At 52.3% G+C, this 26,144-nt stretch overlaps 1 protein-coding gene across 2 annotated transcripts in view; it reads right to left on the bottom strand.

Moving 5' to 3' along the window:
* Nucleotides 1-376: 376 nt before the first annotated feature.
* WWP2 (WW domain containing E3 ubiquitin protein ligase 2) overlaps nucleotides 377-26,144 on the bottom strand; it is a 181,387-nt gene continuing 155,619 nt past the window's right edge. For both annotated transcript variants that reach the window (XM_030924577.1, XM_030924578.1), the window contains exons 10-24: nucleotides 24,546-24,720; nucleotides 16,879-16,933; nucleotides 12,496-12,577; nucleotides 11,775-11,903; nucleotides 10,811-10,886; nucleotides 10,443-10,514; nucleotides 10,136-10,224; nucleotides 7,906-8,065; nucleotides 6,080-6,213; nucleotides 5,604-5,744; nucleotides 4,816-4,936; nucleotides 4,392-4,496; nucleotides 2,975-3,071; nucleotides 2,697-2,769; nucleotides 377-2,271 (exon numbers count right to left, since the gene is read on the bottom strand). In XM_030924577.1, the coding sequence (XP_030780437.1) occupies nucleotides 2,172-2,271; nucleotides 2,697-2,769; nucleotides 2,975-3,071; nucleotides 4,392-4,496; nucleotides 4,816-4,936; nucleotides 5,604-5,744; nucleotides 6,080-6,213; nucleotides 7,906-8,065; nucleotides 10,136-10,224; nucleotides 10,443-10,514; nucleotides 10,811-10,886; nucleotides 11,775-11,903; nucleotides 12,496-12,577; nucleotides 16,879-16,933; nucleotides 24,546-24,720 (1,609 nt within the window). In that variant the 3' untranslated portion in view covers nucleotides 377-2,171. The remainder of the gene's footprint in view (nucleotides 2,272-2,696; nucleotides 2,770-2,974; nucleotides 3,072-4,391; nucleotides 4,497-4,815; nucleotides 4,937-5,603; nucleotides 5,745-6,079; nucleotides 6,214-7,905; nucleotides 8,066-10,135; nucleotides 10,225-10,442; nucleotides 10,515-10,810; nucleotides 10,887-11,774; nucleotides 11,904-12,495; nucleotides 12,578-16,878; nucleotides 16,934-24,545; nucleotides 24,721-26,144) is intronic.

Below are 26,144 nucleotides of genomic sequence, written 5' to 3' on the forward strand. Positions count from 1 at the left end.
TTGTGAAACCTGAGTATTTCCTGAATGAATGACTGCCTAGAACACTCTCCCTGCAAGCCAGTTTCGGAAGCCCCAACCTGCAGCTGTTACTGTTCTGCACCCCACAGCAACTGCTTGGAGACCCCGGGTCGAGGCAGAGGGTGCGAAAAGGGTGCAGTGAGGTGGCCGACCAGGGGCTGAAGCTGGTGATCCCTGGGCCAGGACTCAGCTGCCCAACCCAGAAGTTGGGGGCTGCCTCGGTCCATGACACACAGGGTTCTCAAAACCAGCGAGGTCAGGGAATTTCCACCCCTATCCAGGCCTGGAGGGTCTGTGAGGACCAGAGTCCTCTTGACTAGGGGACCGTAGGTTTGTAAACATCCACACCAACACCACCCACAGCTGCTGATTGTTTATTGCACAAGAAACTGGCAATATTGAGGCAGGGGGCGGGTATTACAAAATAGTCTGGTGACCAGCCCATGGCTAGCAAAGGGCATTCCGTACAGACACCTCAGTTATATACACGTATGCGCACACACGCACGAACACACATGAACACCCGTGAGCCTGATGTTTCCAAACCTCACCAGCAGCTTGCACCCTGACCCACCCTGGAGCGGCTTCCGTGGTGACGTGCCGCAGGGAAATACGGCAAATGACTGAAAGGGACAGAAGAGGTTGCGCTGTGGCAAGATGAGCCACTCAAATCAGCACACACGACACAGGCAGACGCAGGCTGCACCTCCCCAGCCAGGGAAAGGTCGAGAATCTGGGAGCATGGAGACTGTGCTTGGAAGGCACCCGGGACCAGTCCAAGGGCTGCCTGGGGTCCTAGAATCCTGGGGGCCCGGGCCAGGAGTCTGCCATGATTACTGCCCCAGCATCCTGGGGGGGCATGGTCACCTTCAAGATTTCAATGTGACCTGTGAAGATTCCAATTATGGCAGAGTCCCCGGGTTGGAGGCTGGTGGGAACTGCAGAAATCAGACCGGGCTATGCAGCAGGGCAGGGCCTTTCTGCTGGTTTCCACGTCCTGTGTGCAGATGAAGCACCTGCACAGAATGGACACTTTCCGCTGGCCGGGCCGCACTCCATTCTGAACAGGGGACCAGCAGGCCCGCCTGGAGCTCCAAGGGCTGGCAGGAGAGCTCCACAGCCGGACCCCTGTGTCCTGCCACTGGGGACTGCCTGGGGGACCCTATCTAGCAAAGGGATTTCTTCTCTATTGAAGGCGGCAAGGCTAGGAGCACTCGGGACCTCAACCCCTCCCACTCTGCCAGGCTCGGGGACGAGGTCCCTGCCAGGCTGCGCTGCCGGGTCAGGCCCGCCTGAGCTCACGGAACCGCCAGGCAGGTTCTTGAGAGGCATGGCTGTTTGGGGAACTCGTGGACCCAAAGGCCTGGGTCCCTCAAGGTCTCAGAACACCTGGGGTGCCAGCTCCTGGACAGAAAGTGACAGCAGCGTAACAAAAAAAACTGCAACCCTACAACACAACCGCTTCCAGTTTATAAATGGAAAAAGAAAGTCTGAGGGAGTCTGCTGTTTCTGTCCCATGGATACCCAGGCAGCTTAGACAAACCTTCATTTGCTGAGAATGAATTAATTGGCCAGCATGCGTCCTGCGACTCAGCCTCCATCGCTGCTGCCTGCTAGGGAGGCAGGCGGAGATGACCTCGCCCCAGGGCCGTCTCCCTCAGACCTTCACTTCATCTCGATCATCAGAGAGGCTTTACAGGCAGAACCTCCTTTGCGGGCAAAGACCCGTGGCTCTCAGTCCAGAACAGCCCACCCCACCCCCAGGAGCCAGTCTCCTGGCCGAACTAGTCCAGGAGGTCTCCGGCCTCTGTGGCAGCCCCTGGGGATGCAACACCTTCCCTTGCACACACACACACCCAGGGTGGGGTCTGGAGGACGGGGGAGAGTTTTGCAGAGAGGGTCACCCCTCTGGAACTTTGCGAAGGTGGGGCCAAAGGCAACTAGGGGGCTTTATTCCAGACTGCCATCCACGGGTAGGGGGAACTGCAGGGCCTCCTGGGATCAGGCTCTTCTGCCAGAAGTGAGATGACGGTGTCGTCCCACACAGGGCCACATCCACGGGGGCCTCCCAAGGGCTGCAGGGCCGGTGGCCTCTCAGGCAGGGAGGACTCAGGACTATGTGTGCACTGGGGGTAGTGGGGGGGCGGCCGCAGTTACTCCTGTCCAAAGCCCTCGGTCTCCTCAATGGCATACAGCAGCTTCTCTCTCAGCTGTTCGTAGCTCTTGTAGGGAGGAAGATCCAGACGGTTGAAGCTATCGAGAGCGGGGAAGCACGACAGTCAGCCCCGGGAGGCCAGGGCTCTGACAGCCCCACCCTGCCTGCCTGCAGCAGGGCCACAGGGCTTGCGCCACACTGGCTAGGGCTCAGGGGCTGCCAGTCAGGCCTTCACACTGCAGGTGCCCGGACCATGGGGTGTTAAGGAGGGGCCAGGACAGCTGGAAATTGGTTGGGGGGACACTTAGGGCAGTAGCTCTTGGACTACTGGAACAGAAGCGCTTCATATGTAAAACCCAGCAGATAAGATGCCCATCACAGCCCCATCTCTCCAAACCAACACCCCAGGGCCACACAAAAGCTGCCAGACTCCAGGCTAAGAAGCTGCTACACCCACTGGGCTGTGCCAGGAGCTCATCGGGACTGAGGCCCCCCGACGTCCCACTAAAACTAGCGGGCTCACCAGGTGTGGCTTCTGGGCAGCCAGGTTTCCTTGCCAACTTTGTCAATGCAAAACTTCTGTGGTCCATTGCTGCCTGTGATCCAAGGTAAAACACACCCACGTCAACAGAGCAAAGCAGGACCCTCCAGCTCCACCCACAGATGGGCTCGGCCCCAGGACACAGAGGCCTCAGCTCTTCTCCATCCCACTGACGTGCTTCCAGGAAGAGACTAGGGTTCCCCTCCCTCTGAGCTGTCCTCACTGCCAGCCAGGACACCAGAGGGCGAGAGAAAACGTACCGATGAGTTCAGCAAATCCCCCAACGGGCAGGCGGCAGGTCCCGGTGACAAACTGCAGCAGCCGGATCCTCTTCTCATTGTCCATCTCCTTCACCACCTGGAAGTCCGCAAGTCAAGGCACAGTCAGGCGACCCATGGGCCCAGTACTTAGCCTGAATGTGGAGCTCTCCAGCTCGGCGGGGCCCCTCTTTGGGGCTGAGGACACAAAGCCAGGTTGGCCAGGGGATGACAGCCTCCAACCTGAGCAAGCCCGGAAGTGCTTCCGCTAAGAGGCTGTGTCTGCAGAAGATTCCCACCCGTCCATGGGACATCTCTGGGTCTCAGGGACACCAAGTATTCTCTTCCCATCCAAGTTCTGCTTTCAGAAATGACTAAATATGGGAGTGACCACTTCATGGGTATAAGGTTTTTGGGGAGATGAAATGTCCCAAAATTCGATAGTGGTGACAGGTGCACAACACTGTGAATGTACTGGAAGCCCCTACTCTCTCGCCTGGGCTGGAGTGCAGCGGCACGATCTTGGCTCACTGAGTGCAGCGGCACAATCTTGGCTCACTGCAGTCTCCACTGCCCAGGTTCAAGCAATTCTCATGCATCGGCCTCCCGAGTAGCTGGGATTACAGGTGTACGCCACCACACCTGGCTAATTTTTTGTATTTTTAGTAGAAACAGGGTTTTACTATGTTGGCCAGGCTGGTCTTGAACTCCTGACCTCAAGTGATCCACCCACCTCGGCCTGGATGGGAAGCCAAGGAACCCAAAGTGGAAAGCCACTGAATTGTGTATCTTAAAAAACTTAAATGGGTTGGGCACAGTGGCTCATGCCTGTAATCCCAGCACTTTGGGAGTGTGAGATGGAAGGACTGCTTGAGCCCAGGAGTTCAGGACCAGGCTGGGCAACATAGCAAGACCCTGTCTCTATTGAAAAAAAAAAAAATTTAATAGTTAATTGTAGGTTATAGAAATTTCACCTCCACAAAAAATTTGTATACATACATATGCATACGGACATATACTAAGAATATCTGTAATCATTATTTTTTTTAATGCTATACTTCATAACGACAACAATGACAGCTCTTTCTGTTTTCTGGAGCCAAGCCCCTGACTTCCTGTCCCATCTGGCTGGCAGGGGACCTCTCAACCAGTGGCAGCTGCTGTCTGCCTGCAGGTCTGTCCCTGCACACCAGCTGACCCAAAGCTGACCACTGACGGCCTCCTGTCACATGCACTGGCCACCACTCAGCTGGAACTGTCCCTGTTCATCCCAAGGCTGGTCTATCGTCTCCTTTTGCAAGTTGTGAGAGGTGAGGACAGGGTCAAAGCTGAAGGTCCTTGCCTGTGAGGTCTCCTCAAGACCCGTTTCCTTTGGCTGATGGCCCAGATGTCCCTGCCAAGGCCTGGGCCCAGGACCCACCTGCCAGAACCACTGGATCTGCTTGCTGTTCTTGGTGTAGTGCCGGTAGATGGTGCTCTTCTGCCAGTCACTCATGTCTATCTCCTGCATGCCGCACAGCATCAGCTGGGGAGAGGCAGCAGTCAGCACCCCTGGCAGGCCCCTCCCCCACGCATCGTCCACTCGCTAGCATATGACATTGCCCCAGACATGTTCAACTAGCCATTTCTGGTGTCAGCGTTAATAATATGGGTAATGTAAGTCCCCGTTTTCTTGAAACAAGTGTCTGGGGAAAGGTGGGTCCTGAGATCCCAAATCAAACCCATCTGCCCTGCCGCAGTGGGAGTTTTATTGCTGAGTGTCTGTGGGTGCACAGTGAGCGCATCACAGAGCAGGATCACCCCAGAGGCAGGGGCTCAGGGTCCCAGCAACCTCAGACACTCACCTCCAGCTCTTTTTCATCAAAGTAGCGCAGCCACTCCAGCGGGGCCACCTCGTTGAAGCCATCCAGGAAGGCTTTGGTCTGCTCTTCCACGCCTCGGGTGAAACGCCAGTCGGTCAGCAGCCTGAGACCAAAGACCAGCCATAGGTGGAGGATGAGACCCACTGCTCAGACGCAGCTCCTGGCCAGGCCGCGTGGCCGTTACCACACAGGACCACCAGATCAGAAGAGCCCACTTCGCACACCCAGACCCAGCCTGCTGGAGGCCCTAGAGTGCAGCCCTAAAAACCTCACAGTGACCTCCAGACACCGGAGTCTTTGAAATCATCCTCACCACTGCCTCCTCCTGCCCCTGCCCACAACGCCAACTGAACCTCAGACGTATGAAAGCGTGGAGATAAAAAGACTAAACCAAGAGGCCTGAGGAACAGGCATGGAGAACGGGCACACGTGAGACGGTGGGTCTAGGCACGCAGGCCACAGAGATCCTTTCGGCCTGGAGAAAGATGCAGACGTCTAAGCTTGATGCGACTTCAAAGAAATTCCACCCTGGAGGCTTGAAGTCTCCCACACAGGGAAAAAGCGCAGCCGGGAGTCGGTAACTAAGGACCTCGGCTCTGGTCCCCCAGCTCGCGCCATCACATGACTGCCCATCAGCAGCCACCATTGAGGCAGATGGAGATGGCATCCACAGTGACCGATGGGCCACAAGGTGGTGGCCCATCTTGCTCTACAACCCACTAGATCTCCGCACCGCCCCTGGAGTGGAGCCCCCGGCGCCTGAGACTCACATGATGTACTCTTCCTTGTTCTCCTCCGTGACCCGGATGCTCTCGCCGCCCTCCTTCAGTTCGTGGGTGGTCACCTTGCCCAGGATCTCCATGTCCTGGATGAAGTACAGCTCCAGGCCACATTCTTCCAGGTTGTTCTCTCTGGGGGCACAGCAGACCAAGTAGGGAGATGTCTATCGTGGCAGGGTCTTTCCTGGATCCTGCTCTGCTGCCCATGGGATACCAAGGGTTCACAGGTGGCCTAGAATCCTGAACAGTGACAGGGGACAGCTCCCTGACTCAAGGAGAGGATTCTAGAACTGTCCACGGGGGACCCAGAGGACATTCCTCTCCACTAGCTCTTTTAAAGACTGAACAAGAGCTCAGGGGCAGACAATGAGCTCACTGGCAGACACAATGAAAGCCATCGGTACCTGCTCCCTGCCCAGAGACGTCCCTCCTATCAGTGCGGTGGGGTGAGGGGGGAGGGAGCTCACTTGATCCAGACAATGGAGTTGTAGAACTCAGGGTCGATGGACTCCAGGTCTTTCAGGGTTGGCCTCTTGTTGAGCATCCGCTTATAGAAAGGGAGGGTGAAGCCCGTGTCGATGAACTTTCCGTGGTACAGCGCCTGGGAAGGAAGAGGCACAGCACAGAGCGTTGGCCTTCCCCGGGCACTGCCAAGACTGGCTCTTGGATACTCGGTATCAAACTCCGCTACCGCTACCCGCCTTCCCCGACAGAACCGCAGCAGCGGCTGCCTCGGATGCAGCGGGAGGGCCTCGGGAGCAAACAACGCCTTTGTCCTGACTTGCACCTACACAGGGACTCTCACCCTGCCCTGCAGACCGCAGGGACTGGGCAGAGACAGCCGGCGCGGGAACCCACGTCCAGGCCCGCATCTTCCCCTCACACTGGCCGGCTGGCTCCCAGCCTAGCAAAGGTCTGTCCCACGCTCACAGAAAAGGCTTGCTCAGAGCAGCTCCAGGTGGCAGCCCTGACTCACTGGCGCTCAGGGTGGGTGGCAAAGGCAGCCAAAAATAATGCAGACACCGCTGACAGCGAGAGCTGGCGGCCAATGGTGAGTAATAGTCTAGGGTTTTACCGGTCTGTCCTGTTGGCTGCTGGGCCAGGCGGGTCTCTAGACCTGGGAAGAATGTGCCCACTTCCAGAGCCCAGCACCTTGGCCAAGAGCTCCCTGAAGATGGGAAGGGCCATATTTAGTCACAGGCTCCTGGGGCACTTGGGTCCTCCTAAGAGGGGAGCTCAGGAAGGCAGGGGAAGAAGCGAAAGAAAGTGAGAACTGAAACTTCTCAAGCTATGAATGTGGCTCCCGTGCTGGTCCCGCTTCTCCATCCGGGTTCTCCACACTCCCAAGACCCTCAACAGGGGCACGTGGCAGGACCTCCCTTTCCATATTCACACCGTGTCCTTCTTTCCAGTTAAATACAGATGCTGGGAAAGCCCCTCCCCAGAACTGGCCCACTTTCTGACATTGTCCCTACACCCTGCACCAGCCAGCCTACGGTTCACCAGGAGACAGCGTGGTGTGAACAGCAGCCCCCGTGGACTGGTGCGCCCTCTCTGGGCCCCACCCTTCGCCCCCATAGAGCTCGTAACCTAAAATTGTAAAAAGCTTGAGAGAATTCTGGAGAAACCAGAGCTTTCTCAGTGGCTGCCCTGCAGGTAGTGAAGAGTTTCCACGCTGCTTGTATAGGACTTGTCGAGAGGGAGCCCAGGGTCTCTGGGCCACAGACTTTAGGGTTTTGTTCTAAGCTAGTGTTGATTCCAAATGTCCTTCCAAAAGGCTTAGTGTCTCAGTGGGACATTCCCAAATGCCGTGACAGTGTCACCTCCCAGAGACAGGCAGCAGGTGGGCAGCTATGGTTTCACCTGGCCCTGTCATCCCAAGGCCCTCAACAGAGCACATATTTAATGTTCAGTAAAGTCTATGGCCCAGAGACCCTGAGCTCCCTCTCGACAAGTCCTATACAAGCAGCGTGGAAACTCTTCACTACCTGCAGGGCAGCCACTGAGAAAGCTCTGGTTTCTCCAGAATTCTCTCAAGCTTTTTACATTTTTAGGTTACGAGCTCTATGGGGGCGAAGGGTGGGGCCCAGAGAGGGCACACCAGTCCACGGGGGCTGCTGTTCATGCCACACTGCCTCCTGGTGAACAGGCCCAGGGCCTCCTCCAATGCTGCCCCTTCCTGGAGGTCTCAGAGAAACAGCAGATTCCCCTGGTGCCCCTGGCACACTTCACCAGGAGAGGGAAGAGGAGAGAGAGGAGGAGGGAACTAGGCAGACCCCTGGGGCCCCCTTACCATGGCGATGAATCTGCCTATAAAGCGGAAGTAGGTGAGGTGGTCCGGGTTGATGGAGGAGGCAGGGTTGATCTGCAGGCAGTAATTGTTCTTTCCGGCGTATTCAAATAAACAATACATAGGGTTGAGCACCTCGTGAGACAGGAGGAAAAACCACTCTCTGTGAGGGAAGAGAAAGAAAAGACAAGAATAATGGGTCCCTTGGTGCACATCTGCACAGGAGCTGTGACTCTCCACCGTTGTGTTTCAGGTAGTCTGGGGACACGCGTCCCAGGGAGTCAAGCCCCGTGACAAGCGCCCGGGCTAACCTATATGAACAGCTGGTCAGTGAACAGGGTGGGCTCAGGCCTACACAGAATGGCAACTGCATTTGAGGATGATGTTTGGGAAAACGTGTGCCTGTCGGCTCCCAGGTGACGTGTTCCAAGACTTTACATCACAATATCCAGAGCTTCTAATGGTAAAGGGAGTCCTTGTACCCTGGGTCACCATGCTCAGTTGCATAGGCTGTGCACTGCACAAGGGCATGATGCATGTTTATTACAATAATTTTTCTGCAAAGGTTCTGTTGAATAGCAACTACCCTGTTTCCGCTCTACCTGGGTGGGCAACATAACGTAAATACAGAGCACCACATTCCCAACCCCGATCCATGAAAACGTAATCCATGCTGCCTTCAGATTAGAAACCTCACACCCACCAGTTATGCCACACTCTTGCGCTTTGCCCTCCCTTCAGCCCCAGACCCCAACACCATCCCCGTTCCCACACTTCCACGCATTCATCTGAACCAACACCCGTGCCCTGGGTGCGAGCCTCAGGCATGAATTCAGAGTCCTTTTGGGCTTGAGCTAAACCAGCAAGGGGACGTCGCAAGGGGGCCAGTCCCCGGCTACTGGGCTGTTTGTGGCTGGGCAGACGAGGAGTCCTTCGACGCAGAGGGTGCCCCGGTATCCTGTCCGTGGTTCTACCCTGTGGTAGAACAGCATGACGTAACCTACCATAGGGTAAAACCACTGGCAGGACACAGAGAGAGACACACACAGGGCGCGGCCACACCAGAGAAGCCCACCAAGCAGAGCCTGGAGAGGAGGTCACCACGGAAAAAAGGAACTGTCCATCCACGGGGCCAGCGCAGAAGGCCACGCCACACCAAACAGAGGACCAGAAGCAAGTTAACCCAACACCAAGCGAGAAGACATGCCCACACCGGGAGAGGTCTCGAGCAGAGAGGTCGCCGCAGGCCACGGCGCTCCCTCTCTCTGCCGGGGTCCTTCTGCCCTGCTGTCCGAGGCAGCATTTCCCAGAGGGCCTGTTAACTTTTATGGGTGGACCAGAGTAAAGGCAAGACAATGCTTTGGACTCTTTTTAGGGTAACATAAGCCATTACAGTGTTACTGACCCCAGACACGTGACATGCAGCTGAGCCCTGCTCAAGGCCCTGTGGATCGTGACACAGCTTATCCACATGGGGACACCTGACTTCACCTGCCCTGGCTGCCTTAAGAGGAGGGGACCCCAGGGTCAACTCTAATGGATGACCACACAGCCCTGATATTCAACTGCCCAGATGCTGCTGGCCTGGTTGTTAAAGTACAGAAACATGACACACTGGTAGATAACAGAGCCACTGTACTGAGCTTTCGCCCCTCCCGGGAGTCCTCCGTCGTCTCATGACCCAGTTACTAAAGGCTTAACACCCAGCCCAGCAGGGCACCCCAGGCCCCTGTTCCAGGCTCAATAGACTGGCCACATGGATTCATGTATTTTGGTTTTTTGTTTTGTTTTTGAAATGGAGTTTCGCTCTTGTTGCCCAGGATGGAGTGCAGTGGCACGATCTTGGCTCACCACAACCTCCTGCCTCTCAGGTTGGAGCGAGTCTCCCGCCTCAGCCTCCACTATGAGCTGGGATTACAGGCATGCGCCACCACGACTGGCTAATTTTGTATTTTTAGTAGAGATGGAGTTTCTCCATGTTGGTCAGGCTGGTCTCGAACTCCCGACCTCAGGTGATCTGCCTGCCTTGGCCTCCCAAAGTGCTGGGATTACAGGCGTGAGTCACCGCGCCTAGCGGATTCACGTATTCTGAATGCCACACTGTGCCCACTCCTGAAGATGCATGAGAGCTTTGGGAGGGAATATGAGTAGGGGACAGGCAGTTTTCTGGCCATGGACGCTGTAGCCTGGGGAAGCGGGGTACAGGGCAGCCTCCCAGGGCACTCAAGCTCACCTGGCGATGCCCCCATAGTCCAGGCCCTCCTCGCCACGCATGATGATGTAGAGCCGGCGGCGTAGGTCATAGGGTTTCATGTTCATGATCTGGAAGACAGAGCATCGGGCCGGCCTGCCACTCTCCCTTTCACAGCAGGCAGGGGCGGGAGGGACGGGACTCTAAGGCCTACTCTCCAGCAGACACAGTCACCAAGACCCATGCCGTGGAAAGTCTGCAGTGTGGGTTTAACAGGCCATGCAATAGGAGATGGGCTGCTGGGAGGAGGGCGTCGGCCTGGCCCTGGTTTCAGGCACCATGATCTAACCTGTTGGAAGGAATCTTCAAAAAGCGTCTGCCTGGAAACACTGATCTTCACATGGCTGGGTAGGGCATTTGACTGAAAAAAAAAAAAAAAAAAAAAAAAAAAGAAAAGAACTTCAAATTGAGCCTCAAGTGATCATCTGTTCTCCTGTCTGTACGAACAGGCAGCCCCCAGCCCGCTGGGCCAGGAGGAGACAGCATGTCCCCTAGGAATGAAAACTCGCTTCCTAGAGACAGCCAGCTCGGGGTTAGACAAGTGTCTGGCCCCCACCTAAGACACCAACATTCCGATACCTGCTGCTGCGCCGGGAACTCACACCGAAAGAAGTCAATAACCCCAGCTGCCACGGGAGCCCCAGTACCAGAACTCACATGGCAGAGGAAACGGAACTGGTGATACTTCCACCGGAAACTGCGGTCATAAGCACCAGGGGAGCCTTGCTTCGTCCTGGGAAGAGCAAAGGTGTTCAGCGGTTCATGCCATGTCTCAGAAAATGAACAACTTGTCTTTGTCAACCCTAAGGAAAGCTGGTGCTATGTGAATGTAAAGATGAGTAATGTAAGGCGGGGAAGTGACTGTCATTAAGATCCTTGAAGAATAAAAAAGAAAATCTAGAAATAAAGCCAGACTTCTTGTTTTTAGAGAAATAACACTCGTGTCACTTGGAATAAACAGGATAGTCCCTTCCTCCCCATCCCATCGTATTTATTCGTTTGTTTGTTTTCTAGAGACGAGGTTTTGCTCTGTCGCCCAGGCTGCAGTGCAGTGGTGTGATCATGGCTCACGGCAGCCTCGAATTCCTGGTCTTAAGTGATCCTCCCACCTCAGCCTTCCAAGTAGCTAGGACTACAGGAGTGTGCTACCACACCGAGCTAATTTTACATGTATTATTATTTTTTAGAAACTCTCACTCTGTCACCTGAGCTGGAGTGCAGTGGTGCCATCATAGCTCACTGCAGCCTCAAACTCCTGAGCTCAAGGGATCCTCCCACCTCAGCCTCCCACATAGCTGGGACTACAGGCAGGCACCACCGCATCCAGCTAATTTTTAAATTTTTTGTAGAGATGGAGTCTTGACATCTTTCTCAGCCTGGTTAATCTTTTTTATTCTTGTAGAGACAGGGTCTCACTATGTTGTCCAGGCTGGTCTCAAACTCCCAGACTCAAGCTGTCCTCCCATCCCCTTCAATATGACATCAACATTGGCCACTAGAGGGCATTAAGGGCAGTAGAACGCACCGCAGGGGCCACCCAAACTGGGCCTCCCAGAGCCAGAACAAGGACGGCCTGGGTCTTGGCTCCTGGACGCTGCTGCTACCTGCACAAAGTCCTTACCCCGACTCAAACCCTGGGCGAGGATCCTTAAAGGTGGTGGTGCGGGTATTGTGGTCCACAAAGTATCGCACCCCCTCGCTGGTGTATTTCATCTCCCATCCTGGGGGCAGAGCTGGTTCCTGGATCATCCTGGAAACATGGGAAGAAAAGGGTGAAGGGCTGGTCCCACCTTCTGGACCTTGGGGGTTGGAGGCCGGGTCCTCAAAGTGTGGCTTTGTCTCTGCAGAGTCCATGAGGGACCTTGAGGACATGCACCCAAGAAGCATGACCCAAGTCGTGAGGACAGTTCTGCAGCACAGAGAGGTCATTTATTATCTCATGGCCAAAAATGCAGCCCTGCATGGATGGCACTGGACTGAATGGCCACCAGCAATCCTGAGACACGCATGCCCAGCACGGCTTCACTTGGGGTGTTGGGAAACCAGGATGCCCTCAACCTTTTTGCAATTATCAGCAGCCTGCACAATCAGTATGGAGACCAGCAACACCCGCCAGCCAGGCCACCCTCCATCCACCAGGAAGGTCTATTTAGGAAACTACTTTTAAGCTGTCATCAGGCCAACAGTGTATCTGTGCAGTGAGAGTCTCAAGACACTTGTGTGTGGCTACAGGTCCCTGACAGCAGCCCTCTGGGACGATGCAGTCCAAAACCACCTGCCTAATGCTGGAGCTGCACAGAGACCTAGCCTGGCCCGGCCCCCCTCTCAGCCCAAGTCCTTACCCCTGGGTCCGGGGGTCCTCCCACTGGGTCGTGCGAGTGTTATGGTTCACGTAATACACCCGTCCATTGTCCTGTCTCTTCTCTGCCAGAGAAGAAAGAAAGAACCATCAGATTCAAACATGGAGAGCCGGTGTCCTTTCCCCGCGGCTCCCACCTCCTGGGTGCTGGGACTGAGTTTCTCTCCCTGTTGTCAGCCTGTTAGAGAAGAACCAGCCAAAGCCGAGCTCACTCACACTTGTCACTGGGAAAGGGACAAAGAGGGTCCTTCCTTGTTGTTGGTGGGGCGGGGGAGGTGTGTGACACATTTCCAGCTCGAGATGAAGCACTTCTTTGGTTGGTTGGTCAGTCGGAGGGAGGGGGTGGTGTGGCCACCCGGAGGGAGCAGCACAGCTCAAACCAGAGGCATAATTGCTCCCAGCTGTGTGCAGCACGGAAGCCGGGCAGTCCCCAACCCGCCAGGCCCCCCACCCAAGTCCCTCACAGCTGATCCCTGGTCCTGGAACCCTCTGCACTGCATGCAGCTGACCTGGGCGCCTCTGTCCCACAGGGCATGGTCCTTATGGGGTGGCTGCATCTCCCTCGCACCTCTCTGATCAGTGCTCTGCACCCTGCGCCCCTGCACCCTCCAAGTTCTCCCGCTTCTCCCACTTACAGGCTAAGTCTTGTTCTAAAACTCTCACACCTTGGCACATCTCTTTCTTGCTTATGAGCAAATAAATGATATCTGGGGCTGAGGACGCTTACACTGGCCAGCCTCTTCTTAGACATGCACCTTTTTTTTTCTTTTTTATATAAAGACAGGGTCTCACTATGCTGTCCTGGCTGGTCTCGAACTCCTGGCCTCAAGTGATCCTCCCGCCTCAGCCTCCCAAAATACTGGGATTACAGGCAATAAGCCACCGTGCCTGGCCTGCCTATCCTGTTCTTACACCTAAGTATGTGCTTTGAGACAGGGGAGTGTTCATGGAGTGGGGCTGGGGCACAAATATACTTTTCCTCTGCTCTCAACAATCTCTGTTCTCTTGCCCTTTACTGATACACTGATAAGGGCTCTGGGGTCCCCAAGGGAGGAGTCTGGGCTCCAGGGGCAGACCCAACCCGAGCTGGCGGTTCCGGACCTTGAGAGGGATTGAAAGGGGTCACCTCTCAGCTCCAGGTAGACAGGGGAAAAAAAACAGGGGGTAAAGTTCTTGGCCCCAAAGAGGTCACCTTTCCCAGGAAGTTCCTGAGCCTTCAAATCTGTTTCTCTCCTGAAAACAAATGATGCTATTGGCTCTCCTTTTACAAGACAGAGTAACATTAAAGAAATAAAAAATAATCAGTTCCAGAAGCTACAGGGAACCCGAAAGCTGAAAAAGGAGCAGAACAGGAAAGAGCAACAACCCCCTCCTCACTCCCTACCAAGACTCGGCTGCGGTGCTCCCAACACCAGCCCAAGGCCTCGGTCTCCCTCCCACTCTCTGCCTTACCTGGTATCTATGCCTCGTCTGAAATTTTACAAACAGACATTATTTGTCAATCATACGTCGATAAAGCTGGAAAAACAAATAAATACAATAAAATAAAAATAAAGACAGGCTGGGCACACTGGCTCACACCTGTAATCCCAGCACTTTGGGAGGCTGAGGCAGGAGGATCGCTTGAGCCCAGGAGTTTGAGACTAGCCTGGGCAACATGGCAAGACTTCATCTCTTTTTTATAAATACAAAATAAATAAAAGGAAGACAAAAGGAAAGAAAGAACAGGAGGTGCCCAGAGCTGTCAGGGAGCTACCACCACCTCAGAACACACAGAAGGAAGGCTTCCCAAGAGGTTTTCAGGGGAGGGGGCCGCTCCCAGCCCAGAAGCTACTGCTTTGAACTAGATCCTCACGTCTGCCCTGTTAAGGGCCAAAGCCAAGGCTAACCACAGGGCCAGGGGGATCTGTCCAGCGGGCCTGAGGCCTGTGTCGTCATTTCTGGCACTTCTGCTGCGTGGAGGCCTCCCAAGGCCGGCTGACTGCCTCGCAGCCTTCAGTTTCAGCTGGGGGGCTGGGAAAGACCTTGAAGGAACACCAGCTCGACCTCATTTTAGGAGTAAATGGACTCAGATGTATTCAGCCACAGGCCCAGGGTCAGGGCCACCGAGGGCAGATGTGGATCTCAACCCAGAGTGTCCTGAGTCCCACAGCAGTGTGTGGGGAAGATGCGGGGTCTCTCCTGGGGCAGCAGAGAGGGACACCAGCAGGCTTGGTTAGCAAGCTGCCACTCAGTGCCATTCTCACTTGGTCTGGCTGTTCTTTCTGTTCATTCTCGGCCAGCCCTGGGGAGGCGGCCCCTGCCACAGCCCTGGGGCAGCCAACACAGATCCTCAGGGATCTGCAATTCAGAAGGAGCCCTGGCCTTTAGCCAGAATGTTCTTCCTCTTAATTTTGGACTATGACAGTTTTGTGGGTTTTTTTCTGATTGTTCATTAACAGCATCGACTCTGACCACGGCTCCTCCATTTCCATCTCAAATATTTCCACACTTAGCATTCGAGAGCTGCTTTCAAGTCTCCATCAGCTATGCTTACCTGGTGACCATCACTCAGCAGAAATGGCATGAAAACCCACTTGACTGGGCTATACCACCTGCCTCTACAGAGCCTGAAACACACTAGAAGTCCCCGGCTTCTAGGCTGCTGGCCACCAAACAGCAGTACAGATTCTTGTTGAATCTGACGCATTTTCCCCTGCCTACTGATGAGGCGGGGTCTTCAGAGTTTTACTCTCTCACATTGGAGCTGCTGCCAATCTCTGAGATACCAATGACCTTTCTTTGGTCAAGGGAGCCATGCGGGGCAGCTATCTGCGTAAGGGATCCCTGAGCTGAAAGTCAACAAATATGTGGAAGCTTCACTAAATGATATCTCCAACCAGAAGGACCAGAAGGCCCTTCTAGGACACTGGACTGCAGTGCTCATTCACTAAGTGGTACCCTGCAGGTATAAGAGGGTTGACACAACCTCTTAAATGACTACCCGAGAGCAGCTGTGTCTGCACCGAGAAGGTCCAGCTCCAAAGCTGCACATTTCCAGGCATCAGAAGCCCATCCTATCATTGTCAACTTCCCAGGATGCACCTCTCCATCTTTGTTGTTGAGTGCACCCCGTCCCAGTTTCACACCATCTGTCAACACCACCAAACCAACGTTTACTGTCTTCTGCTGGCCTAACCAATAAATGAAACCCAACACATGCTGGTTCCCGCAAAAACTGCCTTCTTCCACTCCCCGTGACTCTTACAAGATTAAATAAAACTCTGCCCCAGGCCGGGCGCAGTGGCTCAAGCCTGTAATCCCAGCACTTTGGGAGGCCGAGACGGGCGGATCACGAGGTCAGGAGATCAAGACCATCCTGGCTAACACGGTGAAACCCCGTCTCTACTAAAAAATACAAAAAAACTAGCCGGGCGAGGTGGCGGGCGCCTGTAGTCCCAGCTACTCGGGAGGCTGAGGCAGGAGAATGGCGTGAACCCGGGAGGCGGAGCTTGCAGTGAGCTGAGATCCGGCCACTGCACTCCAGCCTGGGCGACAGAGCGAGACTCCGTCTCAAAAAAAAAAAAAAAAAAACTCTGCCCCAGCTCTCTCTATCAAACGCGCTAAGTCTCATCATCTCTAATGACCCTTTTTGCATGGCTACTCCTTCCTAGAATAGCCATGAAGCCTATAATCTCTCCTAAGTCATGGGTGTCCATCCCTTAACTCACTGTTAGCAAATCATGTCAAGGACCTGGGATAGGTAAGAGGCGGCTACCAAGGGCGAGGAGAAATCTACACGGCGTTATTAACTAGCAGCGATGCGTTTCCAGAGTCACCACCCGGCATTCAACTCTCGTATCTGCTTCCCTCTGGCCTCTTTCACAGCTATGTCAGAAATAAAAAGGTGGCTTCTATTAGTGAAAATTAGACCGAAGTCCGCCAACATCTCAGCTGCAAAGAAAGATGTGTTAAGGTGGATCATTCCAAGCATATGGTCACAGATCTGAAACAAATCCATTTGGGAGTTAGGCAGTGTCAAAATATCTTAGTGGTAGCATGGACTCTTGAGTAGACACCTTGAAACTCAAGACCAAAGCCCAATAGTCCCCCAGCTGCTCGGGGACATCTTTCTTAGGGTCCCACTCCTTTAGCGATGGTGGGTTTGGTGGATGCTCCAGTGATTCGGTGGAGCTTGGTTACTTTTCCAGCCGCTCGGCTCCATCACCTGTAACTGCTCTGGCGGGGCATGCCCAGAGAGTGTGCTGGAGAGGGGAGAGACGGAAAACAGAGGGACAGGAACAGGGAAGGAGGACACGCGGGAGGAGAGGACAGAGCACCGTGGCTGACGGAAGGCCGAGGGCCGGGAAGAGAACTCAGTACTTACCCCAGCCAGGAGGGAGGGGGCCCAGGGGATCATGGTCAGTCGAAGCACTCGAAGACTAAACACAAGAAACACAGCAGAACACAGAGGTTACAAAAAGCCACTGGTGAAAAAATAAATCAATCGATAAAAAATAAAAATGCCAACGACTCGCTTCCGCATTTGAGCACGCTGCAGGGAATGCAGTGGGACTTTAGGTGGCATCTGCTCCTCTCAAAAGTCTCTGGTTTTTGTTTTGATTTTTACAGAAAAACCAAAAAAGAACCCTGTGCACGGAGGGCCCAAGTGAGTTTTGGAAATGGTAGAGCGATGGGGAGGAGGAGGCACGCCGGTGAAGGTGTGCCAGGGTGGCGGAGGTAAGGAGCAGCCCCGGTGGGGCAGAAAGGCCCAGGAAGCAGGCTCGGCCCAGTGCCTCCGCTCAGCTCCGGCTCGAGGCGGCCAAGGCGACTGAAATCACCACCACCTCCAACTTTCTCCAAGAACCACACGCAGGAGGGGAAAAAATATCGCAGGCCTTTCCAATGAAATCATTCCCACAAGCCCTGCCCACGCCCAGAGCTTCCTGGCTGGGGCCTGGCCCTCCTCCCTCCACCTCGGCGTCCCCCCCAACCTCCCATCTGGGTGTGCAGCGTCCACCCAGACTGAGGGCACATTCATGCCCCAAGCCCTCACCTCCCCCAGGAATGTTTTCCTTCCCCTTCACAAAGCACCTTTATTCCTCCCCTGCCTGAACCTGAAGTTGCTCAGTGTTCTGTGTGTGTCTGTGGGGGGTTGGGGCTGGGGGCGGGGCAGCAAGACAGAAGGGGAGACAGGGGAAAGAAGGGGGAACCGGCTCCAGGATTTCAGGGTTGCTGTTTACATTAGAATCCCCCCCGCATCCCCTTTAGCCAAATTCTGCTTCGAGGTCCCTGGGGATGGACTGCAGTGGACCAGGAGTTCTCATATCCTGCAGGGAAGGGGGGTGCTGTCAAAAATTTCTGGTCATTAAATAAAACAAGTATTGTTCCACTCTTTCTTCTTTTCTTTTTTTTCTTTCTGAAACATTTTTATTTTACTTACTAAAATGTGATCGTTATAAGAGGGGATCAAGTTCTAAATGCGGACTTCAGGCTGCTGGGCTGGCCCCGTCTGGGGGTGCCGGAGCCACACACGGGCAGGAGGATGAATGGGCTCAGTCTCGGCTTGAGAAAACATTGGTGGAACTCAGCTGCCAGCAAGCCCCTTCCACAGCCCTCCCTCCACCCCCAGCTGAAAGGACAGAGAAACTTTCTTTCCAAGGTGGCACACAGGCCCCTCTTCCAAGCAAGTTCCAACAAAGATGTTTAAGTCTTGAAACCATAGGCTCCTTGATAGGACGGAGCCCCCTTTCAGGGCAGCGCCTCCTGCCCACACAGAACGCAAGTGCACGGAGGTGGGGGAAGCTCACCTCGATTTAGGATCCCTTATCATTGATCTCGAGCTGTGCCTAAAATTCTCCATCGCAAATCATATTGAATCATTACTGAAAAAAAGCTCCCGAATTCACAGAAGTCATGTGGGCGTGTGTCTGTGTGTTGGGGGGTTGGGGGAGATAGGGTACAGTATCTCATAAAATCCAACTCTGTTTTGTAGTTAACACATTAAAAACATTTGGCAACAGAGGCATGGGAACAAATGTGAAAACACACGTACTCTACATCATGGAGCCAAAGGCACTTGGTAAGTGCTGAGCTAGAGCACTGACCTTGCAAAGAGGAAGGACTATAGAAAAGGTTATTTTAAAACATTACAAGAGGATGCATTTGGTGTAAAAGTGTTTGCTGCTTCAGGTCTTGTTTTGGAGTAAGTAGATCATCTGTAAAGTGTTCAGGGCTCTCATGGGAAATCGACAACCAGCTGTTACCAACCTGGCTTCCATGGGGGCACGGTCATCTTTTGCTTAATTCTACAAATCAAAAGACCAAAAAGGTCCTTACTGACAGCATCCCTGACTAGCACTGAACTAGGATCAGAAAATACTGATCAGCCCTTTTCCGAATCCTTGCCTTTTAAAAAAAATCTCAGCCTTCATGCAACGTAGGCTCTTTTGTTAAAGTATTTTTTAAAAAATTTCCTTGGTATCCTGATTATTATTCTATCAGAACGCCCCCCGCATCCCTCCACCACACACACCTATAAGAATCGAGGAGAAGAGGAGGCAGATAGGAAAAGGAGAGACACCAGAGACTGATAAACACAAACAACACATATTAGGTTGGTGCAAAAGTAATTGTGGTTTTTTGCCATTAAGAGTCATGGCAGCTGGGTGCCATGGCGCAGGCCTGTAAACCTGGCACTTTGGGAGTCGGAGGCAGATGGATCACTTGAGGTCAGGAGTTCAAGAGCAGCCTGGCCAACATGGGGAAACCCATGTTTTAGTCTCTACTAAAAATACAAAAATTAGCCAGGCATAGTGGCAGGCACCTATAATCCCAGCTACTCAGGAGGCTGAGGCAGGAGAATCGTTTGAACCCGGGAGGCAGAGGTTGCAGCGAGCTGAGATCACGCCACTGCACTCTAACCTGGGTGACAGGGCGAGACCCTGTCTCAAAAAAAAAAAAAAAAAAAAGGAGTCATAGCAAAAACCACAATTACTTTTGCACCAACGTGATAAAATCAGAATCAATGGGAGCTGATCCTCACAACAATTTACTTCTTATTATTAAATTGAAGTACTTGATGATTTTGGATACGTCTTCCCTCGGGCACACAGTACAAGTTGAAAAAGAAAGAAAGCCAGAAGGGAGGAAGTGAACAAGGAGAAATGAAAAATAAAAACTATGCATCATGGCCAGAAAACCGAAAGCCAAAAACCCCACATCTCCAATGAACCAACCGGCTACCCCTCCTCTTCTACCACATTCCCCTAAAATGAGAGATGTCAAGGTGTTAACGTGGAGCAGAAAAGGATGTAGATTGGGGAAAGCAGGACTCTGCAGCCAGAAGGGAGATCCTGGACGTTCTCTATCACTAGGAACAGAAAAGAACACTGGAATCCTCTTCCCGCGTAATGGTCCCTGGGTTGGGAGATCTGGGGTGCAGGCCATGAGCCAGAGAGCTCATGAGAGTTCAAGTCCCTTGGGAACTAAGCACAAAGTTCCAGTAATATTTTAAGATACAAACTCAGAAATAAAGAATGGCTAGCAAATACAGCTGAGGGTAAGAAAGGTCTGGGAAGGGCATAAAGGTTGCAGCGTGGAAGGCGGGCTTTTTTTTTTTTTTTTTTTTTTTTAAGGATGCACCAGACAGACACAGAACAAAATCCAGGTGCTTGAGAATTCAATGCAAGGGGCTCTCTGCAGAGTAAGAAACAAGTTGTCTGTTTCTCAATAATGGACTCCACTCCCTAAGAGTCACAAAATAATCTGTTTCTTTTCCTTTTTTTTTTTTTTTTTGAGATGGAGTCTCACTCTGTTGCCCAGGCTGGAGTGCAGTGGCGTGATCTCAGCTTGCTGCAAACTCTGCCTCCTGGGTTCAAGCGATTCTCCTGCCTCAGCCTCCCAAGTAGCTGGGACTACAGGTGCCCACCACCACGCCCAGCTAACTTTTGTATTTTTAGTAGAGACAGGGTTTCACCACGTTGGCCAGGATGGTGTCGAACTCCCGACCTCAAGTGATTCGCCTGCCTCAGCCTCCCAAAGTGCTGGGATTACAGGCGTGAGCCACCGTGCCCGGTCAAAATAATCTGTTTCAATACTGCAGAGAGAGATGCCCCGGAAGTTGCTGGCCATGTGATGGTCCCATCACAACAGCACAACGTGCAAGGCTGTGCCGGGCATCTTCAGTGGGTCCTAGCAGGAAAACGACACAAGAGGGCAAAAGGAAACTGCAAGGGTGAAACAAGCAAACGAAAAGATACATGATGATCATGGGCAACATTAGCACATTCGTGAGTTGGGAAAGGGAAACATGGCAGAAAAACTAAGAACCAGAATTTAGAGGAACTGGAATAGGTGTGTGTTGAGACAGACAGCAGGAAGGAATTACAGGAGACTGCAATCTGGGATTCCCTTGATTTCCATTTTGAACTCTATTTCATGGTCTCTGCAGTACAGCAAAGAAGAACAAGGTCTCAGTTGAAGCTCAGCAAGAGGAGGAGGGGAGGCCGCTAGTCTAGTATTGGATCTTAAGCCTTCCGAGTCAAACTCTGGGCCTAAGCCAAACCCCAAAATAACTATATGAAAGCAACCCTTCTTACTTGTAACCAGGACATGGCACCATAGCAAACAAGAGGAGAAAACCAACGCCAGAGGGGGAGGAAAATCAACAGAGAGACATTGAAAGCAGACCAAAGAAAGATTCCTGCCACATTTTTCAATATGAGTCTTGTTTCATGGAGAAAAGGTAACCACCACCTCCATGCAGAACCCTCCCACATCCCCAGCGAGGCTGAGAAAACCATTTTAGAGTATTCAGAAAGAACAATTTTTTAGTATTCAATTTTTACTTCTAGGGAACCCTCCAAGTCAAAGTTCTACCTCTAAAAACCCAGAATAATGCTGCTAAGAGAGGCAGGCAAAAGGAAGGAAGACTCCAAAAGACCAGGCAGATGTGAGCTCCAGAATCTGGGAACCTTCCCTTTCACACACCAACATCTTGATCAACCTACAGAACCTAATTGGTGGCTATTAAGGGGAAAAAAAAATTGCTTTAATGCATCTATTTTATTCATTCATTTATTGAGGCAGGATCTTACTGTCATCCAGGCTGGAGTGCAGTGGCACGATCATAGGTCACTGCAGCCTCAGACTCCTGGGCTCAAGCGATCCTCCCACCCACCAGTCTTCCGAGTTGCTGGGATTACAAGTGTGCATCACAATACTCAGTTCAATTTTTTTTTTTTTTTTTTAATGAGAAAAGTTGGATAATCAGGCAGACAAAAACCATGTGAAACTCCTAAAATATGTCCTTGTCTCTAAGTCAAAGGACAGATAGGTCAAAGAAGAAAGATGCCCCAGACCCTCCCAGTTTTGCAGCCACGGCCACCCAAGAAAATGGCAGGCAAAATCTTTGGGGCCCAGCTCAAAAGGAGCAATCACTGAAATGTGGTGAAAGACGAGATTCCATCCAACTCTGAAACATGCCAGAATTGGATGTCAGGCATGTGTGGCAGGCATGGGTGGGAAGCCTGGCCCAAGAAAGTGTGCAGTGCTGCACTGGGCTAGACAGCGGGGCCCTGGCTGGAGACGGGCATGACCATCAACCCTGGAGGCAACTTACTAAGACAAACACCACACTTTCTGCTCACCCCTGCTAAGGAAACTGAGGCCCTCCATGGTTTCCTCCCTGTATGATGAGCAATCCGTCCCCACAGACAGAACTAACCAAGGGAGATGCTACAGTGACTTATGGCTGATGATCAAAAGTCAGGGATCTATTGGCTGGGTGCGGTGACTCACACTTGTAATCCCAGCACTTTGGGAGGCCAAGGCAGGTGGATCGCCTGAGCCCAGGAGTTCAAGACCAGCCTGGGCAACATGGCAAAACCCCATCTCTACCAAAAATACGAAAAATTAGCCAGGTGTAGTGGTGCATGCCTGTAGTCCCGGCTACCTCAGGGGGCTGAGGTGGGAGGATCGCTTCAGCCCAGGAGGTCAAGGCTGCAATAAACATGATCGTGCCACTGCATTCCAGCCTGGATGACACAGAATGAGACCTTGTCTCAAAAAAAAAAAAAAAAAATGTCAGGGGCCCAGCTCAAAACATTTCCAGCCTGGAATGCACCATCATACCCTGTGTTAGTTCTGCTATAGATCCCAACCTTCACACCTAAAGTGCTCTGAGAAAAGACAATCCGCCAACTTGGCAGTCCCACATCTCCCTACCAAAGAGGCTGTGTGGCTGGGCTTCCCCAAATCCAGGTCACTGTGGACCCTCCAATGGGATGGAGACTCCAGCAGGTGGAACTGGGAGGGTTCCCAAAGGGACACAGTATGGGAGACTGTTCAGGCAGTTAGTTTGAAACCAGAGCATCCAGAATTCTGGACTAGAAAATTTAAATGTGGGCCGGGCGTGGTGGCTCACACCTGTAATCCCAGCACTTTGGGAGGCTGAGGTGGGAGGATTACCTGAGGTCAGGAGTTTGAGACCAGCCTGACCAACATGGTGAAACCCCATCTCTACTAAAAATACAAAAAATTAGCGAGGCATGGTGGTGTGCACCTGTAATCCCAGCTACTTGGGAGGCTGAGGCAGCAGAATCACTTGAACCTAGGAGGTGGAGGTTGCAGTGAGCTGAGATTGTGCCACTGCACTCCAGCTTGGGCAACAAGAGTGAAACTCCGTCTAGAAAAGAAAAGAAAGGAAAAGAGAGAGAAGAGAGGAGAGGGGAGGGGAGGGCAGAGGAGGGGAGGGCAGGGGAGGGGAGGGGAAAATTTAAATGTTGATGGGAATGGTGGCTCATGCTTGTAATCCCAGTACTTTGGGAGGCTGAGGAGGGCAGGTCACTTGAGGTCAGGAGTTCAAGACCAGCCTGGCCAACATGGTAAAACCCCCATCTCCACTAAAACTACAAAAATTAGCCAGGTGTAGTGGCGGGCACCTGTAATCCCAGCTACTTGGGAGGCTGGGGCAGGAGAATCGCTTGAACCTGGGAGACAAAAGTTGCAGTGAGCTGAGACTGTGCCACTGCACTCCAGTCTGGGCAACAGAGCAAGACTCCATCTCAAAAAAAAACAAAAAAGAAAAAATAAAAAGAAAAGAAAATTTAAATTTACTCTTTAGGTAATGACCACAAAAGGTTTTGAGCCAGTAAATGGATGCAATGACAGTAACATGTGAAGACTGCTCTGGAGGAAATAGGCCAGATGGACTGGAAGAGAGAGAAGGTCAATGGAGAGAACAACTTAGAGGCTGCTCTAGCAATTCAGATGGGAAGGGGCAGAAGATGATCAAGAATCAGATAGGAGGCTCAGCTAGACTAAAGATAAACTTTTTCTGCAAAGGGTCAGACAGTAGGCTTAGGCTACTTTAGGATTTCTGAGTTATACAGTCTTTATTGTGATACTCAACTCTACCGCTGTACCACGAAAGCAGCCACCATTAATATGTAAACTGCTGGGTGTTCTTATGTTTCAAGAAACTTAAATTAACAAAATGAAGTGGCAGGCCAGCTTGGCCCATGGACTATTATTTGCCAATCCCTGATCTAGATGAGCCCAAAGATCTTTCATCCTTGAGAATCTGTCAGATAATAAAGATCTAACAAAAAACAGTAGCAGTTTTTTTGTTTTTTTGTTTGTTTGTTTGTTTTTAAGAGACGGGGGTCTCACTATGTTACCTGGTAATTGCTTTGATCTGGGAAGGTGAGGGATGGGAGAAGTTAAAGCTGACCTTCAGGGTATAAGTCAGGGAAAATGGACTTGAATGAAGGGTGCAGAAATGAAAGCCGGTCTTGGAAGAAAGATGGGGAACTCAGTTTTAGACATGTTGATTTCTTAAACACAGAGGCTAGACACGGAGCTGCTGCGTGAGGAACGCTGGAATTTGAGGAATTTCACTGTGATGAGTAAAATCTCCAGGGGCAGAGCGCTGACGTTGCCAGACGCTGTTTTCCCTGGTCACCAAGCAGGTCAACAGAGAACGTGGTGAGGCTGCACATGTGCAAGTGCAGGGAGACACCCCCACCTCAGGCCAAGCGCCTGCCCTCTCACCTGGTAGAGGAATCTTTGGCTGAAGTGCTGCATGGCCCCCTGGAGCTGATTCCGCTGCGACTGCCACTGCTCATAGTTGCGCACGTACTCCGCGGTCGGAGGCTGCCAGGTGGTGGTCCTAGTATTGTGATCCACATAGTAAAACCTGCCTCGGGGATCTGTGCGTTTTTCCCAGCTGGAAACAGGAACCTCAGAATGAATATAATGACGACCCCACACCCATCCCCCAACTCTAGAAAAGTCTCAGGATGCCTAGCACAGCCGGGCAGGCCCTGTCACAGAGGCTGCTGGGGCTTAGCTGGCGATAGCAGACATCTGTGGTTGCCTCCGCAGCACCCAATCCCTCCTTGCCATTAGCTCTCAATTTCTAATTTGGGGATGCATGTGGTTCTGGGGAAGCTGACTCTGTTCCCAACCTCAGAGCTGCATGGTTGCCTGGACCAGAAGTGCACATGTGATGTATGCTGAGCCAGCCACAGCCCATCTCAGGACTTCTGCTAGCAAATCTAGGAAAACTAACAGTCGTTCATCTTTTCTGAATATGACTGAGTAAGCCTGCGGTCCTGGGGGCCACTGGCTACTATTTAGGACCCAGAGACAATAGGAAGTTGACCCAGTGGATGGTGGAGCAGAAAAATGGGAGAAACGCCAATTCCTTGGTGATATTGTTGAGTAGCCCAAGCTTCGCTTGGAATCAGGATATCTAGAATTTTCCGTTACATGAGCCAATACATTGCCTTCATTATTTAAGCCAACTTTGATAACAACTTTTGTTACCTGCAACTGAAACTCTCCTGATATAAGGTGCCAATGAAAACATGTTGTATGGTCTTTGGTTTTGTTTTGTTTTGAAACAGAGTCTCACTGTTTATATTTTTAGTGGAGATGGAGTTTCACCATGAGACTGGTCTTGAACTCCTGGACTCAAACGATCCTCCCACCTCAGCCTCCCAAAGTGCTGAGATTACAGGCGTGAGCCACTGCACCTGGCCTCAATGATTATTATTTAACTCAAGGCCTCCCTAAAAATGGTTTTCCCTCAAGTGGTTCCTAGGACCCACAGTCAGTTCCCAGGTTTTGTCTGGATTCTGCCTGCTGGAGTGCCTCACCTTCATGACTGGCTGTCACCCTCCATTCAATTGAATGCCACAGCTCTCTCCCCACACCCAGGTCTTTCCTCAGTTTCCTCGTGTCAGTTCTCCTCCCAGGGATGAAACCAGGCCAACATCATTCCCACTGCTATCAGTCAATCACTCAGCCTGACTACTGCTTTTTCACTGTCTCCCTGCCCCTGGCTTTCCATTTTCCATTCCTATGTCCAGATCTGTATCACCTCACCCCTGGACTACTGCACCTACCCTGGAATTAACCTCCCCACTCCATCCAGCCTATAAACAGCCATCAGAGTAACCCACTAGACTGAGCCCTTGGGTCATAATCCTGCTCAAAAACTTCAATTGACCAGCCAAGGCAACAGAGGGAGACCCCCATCTCTACAAAAAATATATATATATATATATTTTTTTTTCTAACAAAAATATTTTTTAAAAATTAGCTGGGGGTGGTGGAGTGTGTGCCCTTGGTCCCAGCTACTTGGGC

Source organism: Rhinopithecus roxellana, chromosome 20, assembly GCF_007565055.1.
Source record: "Rhinopithecus roxellana isolate Shanxi Qingling chromosome 20, ASM756505v1, whole genome shotgun sequence".
NCBI lineage: Eukaryota > Metazoa > Chordata > Mammalia > Primates > Cercopithecidae > Rhinopithecus > Rhinopithecus roxellana.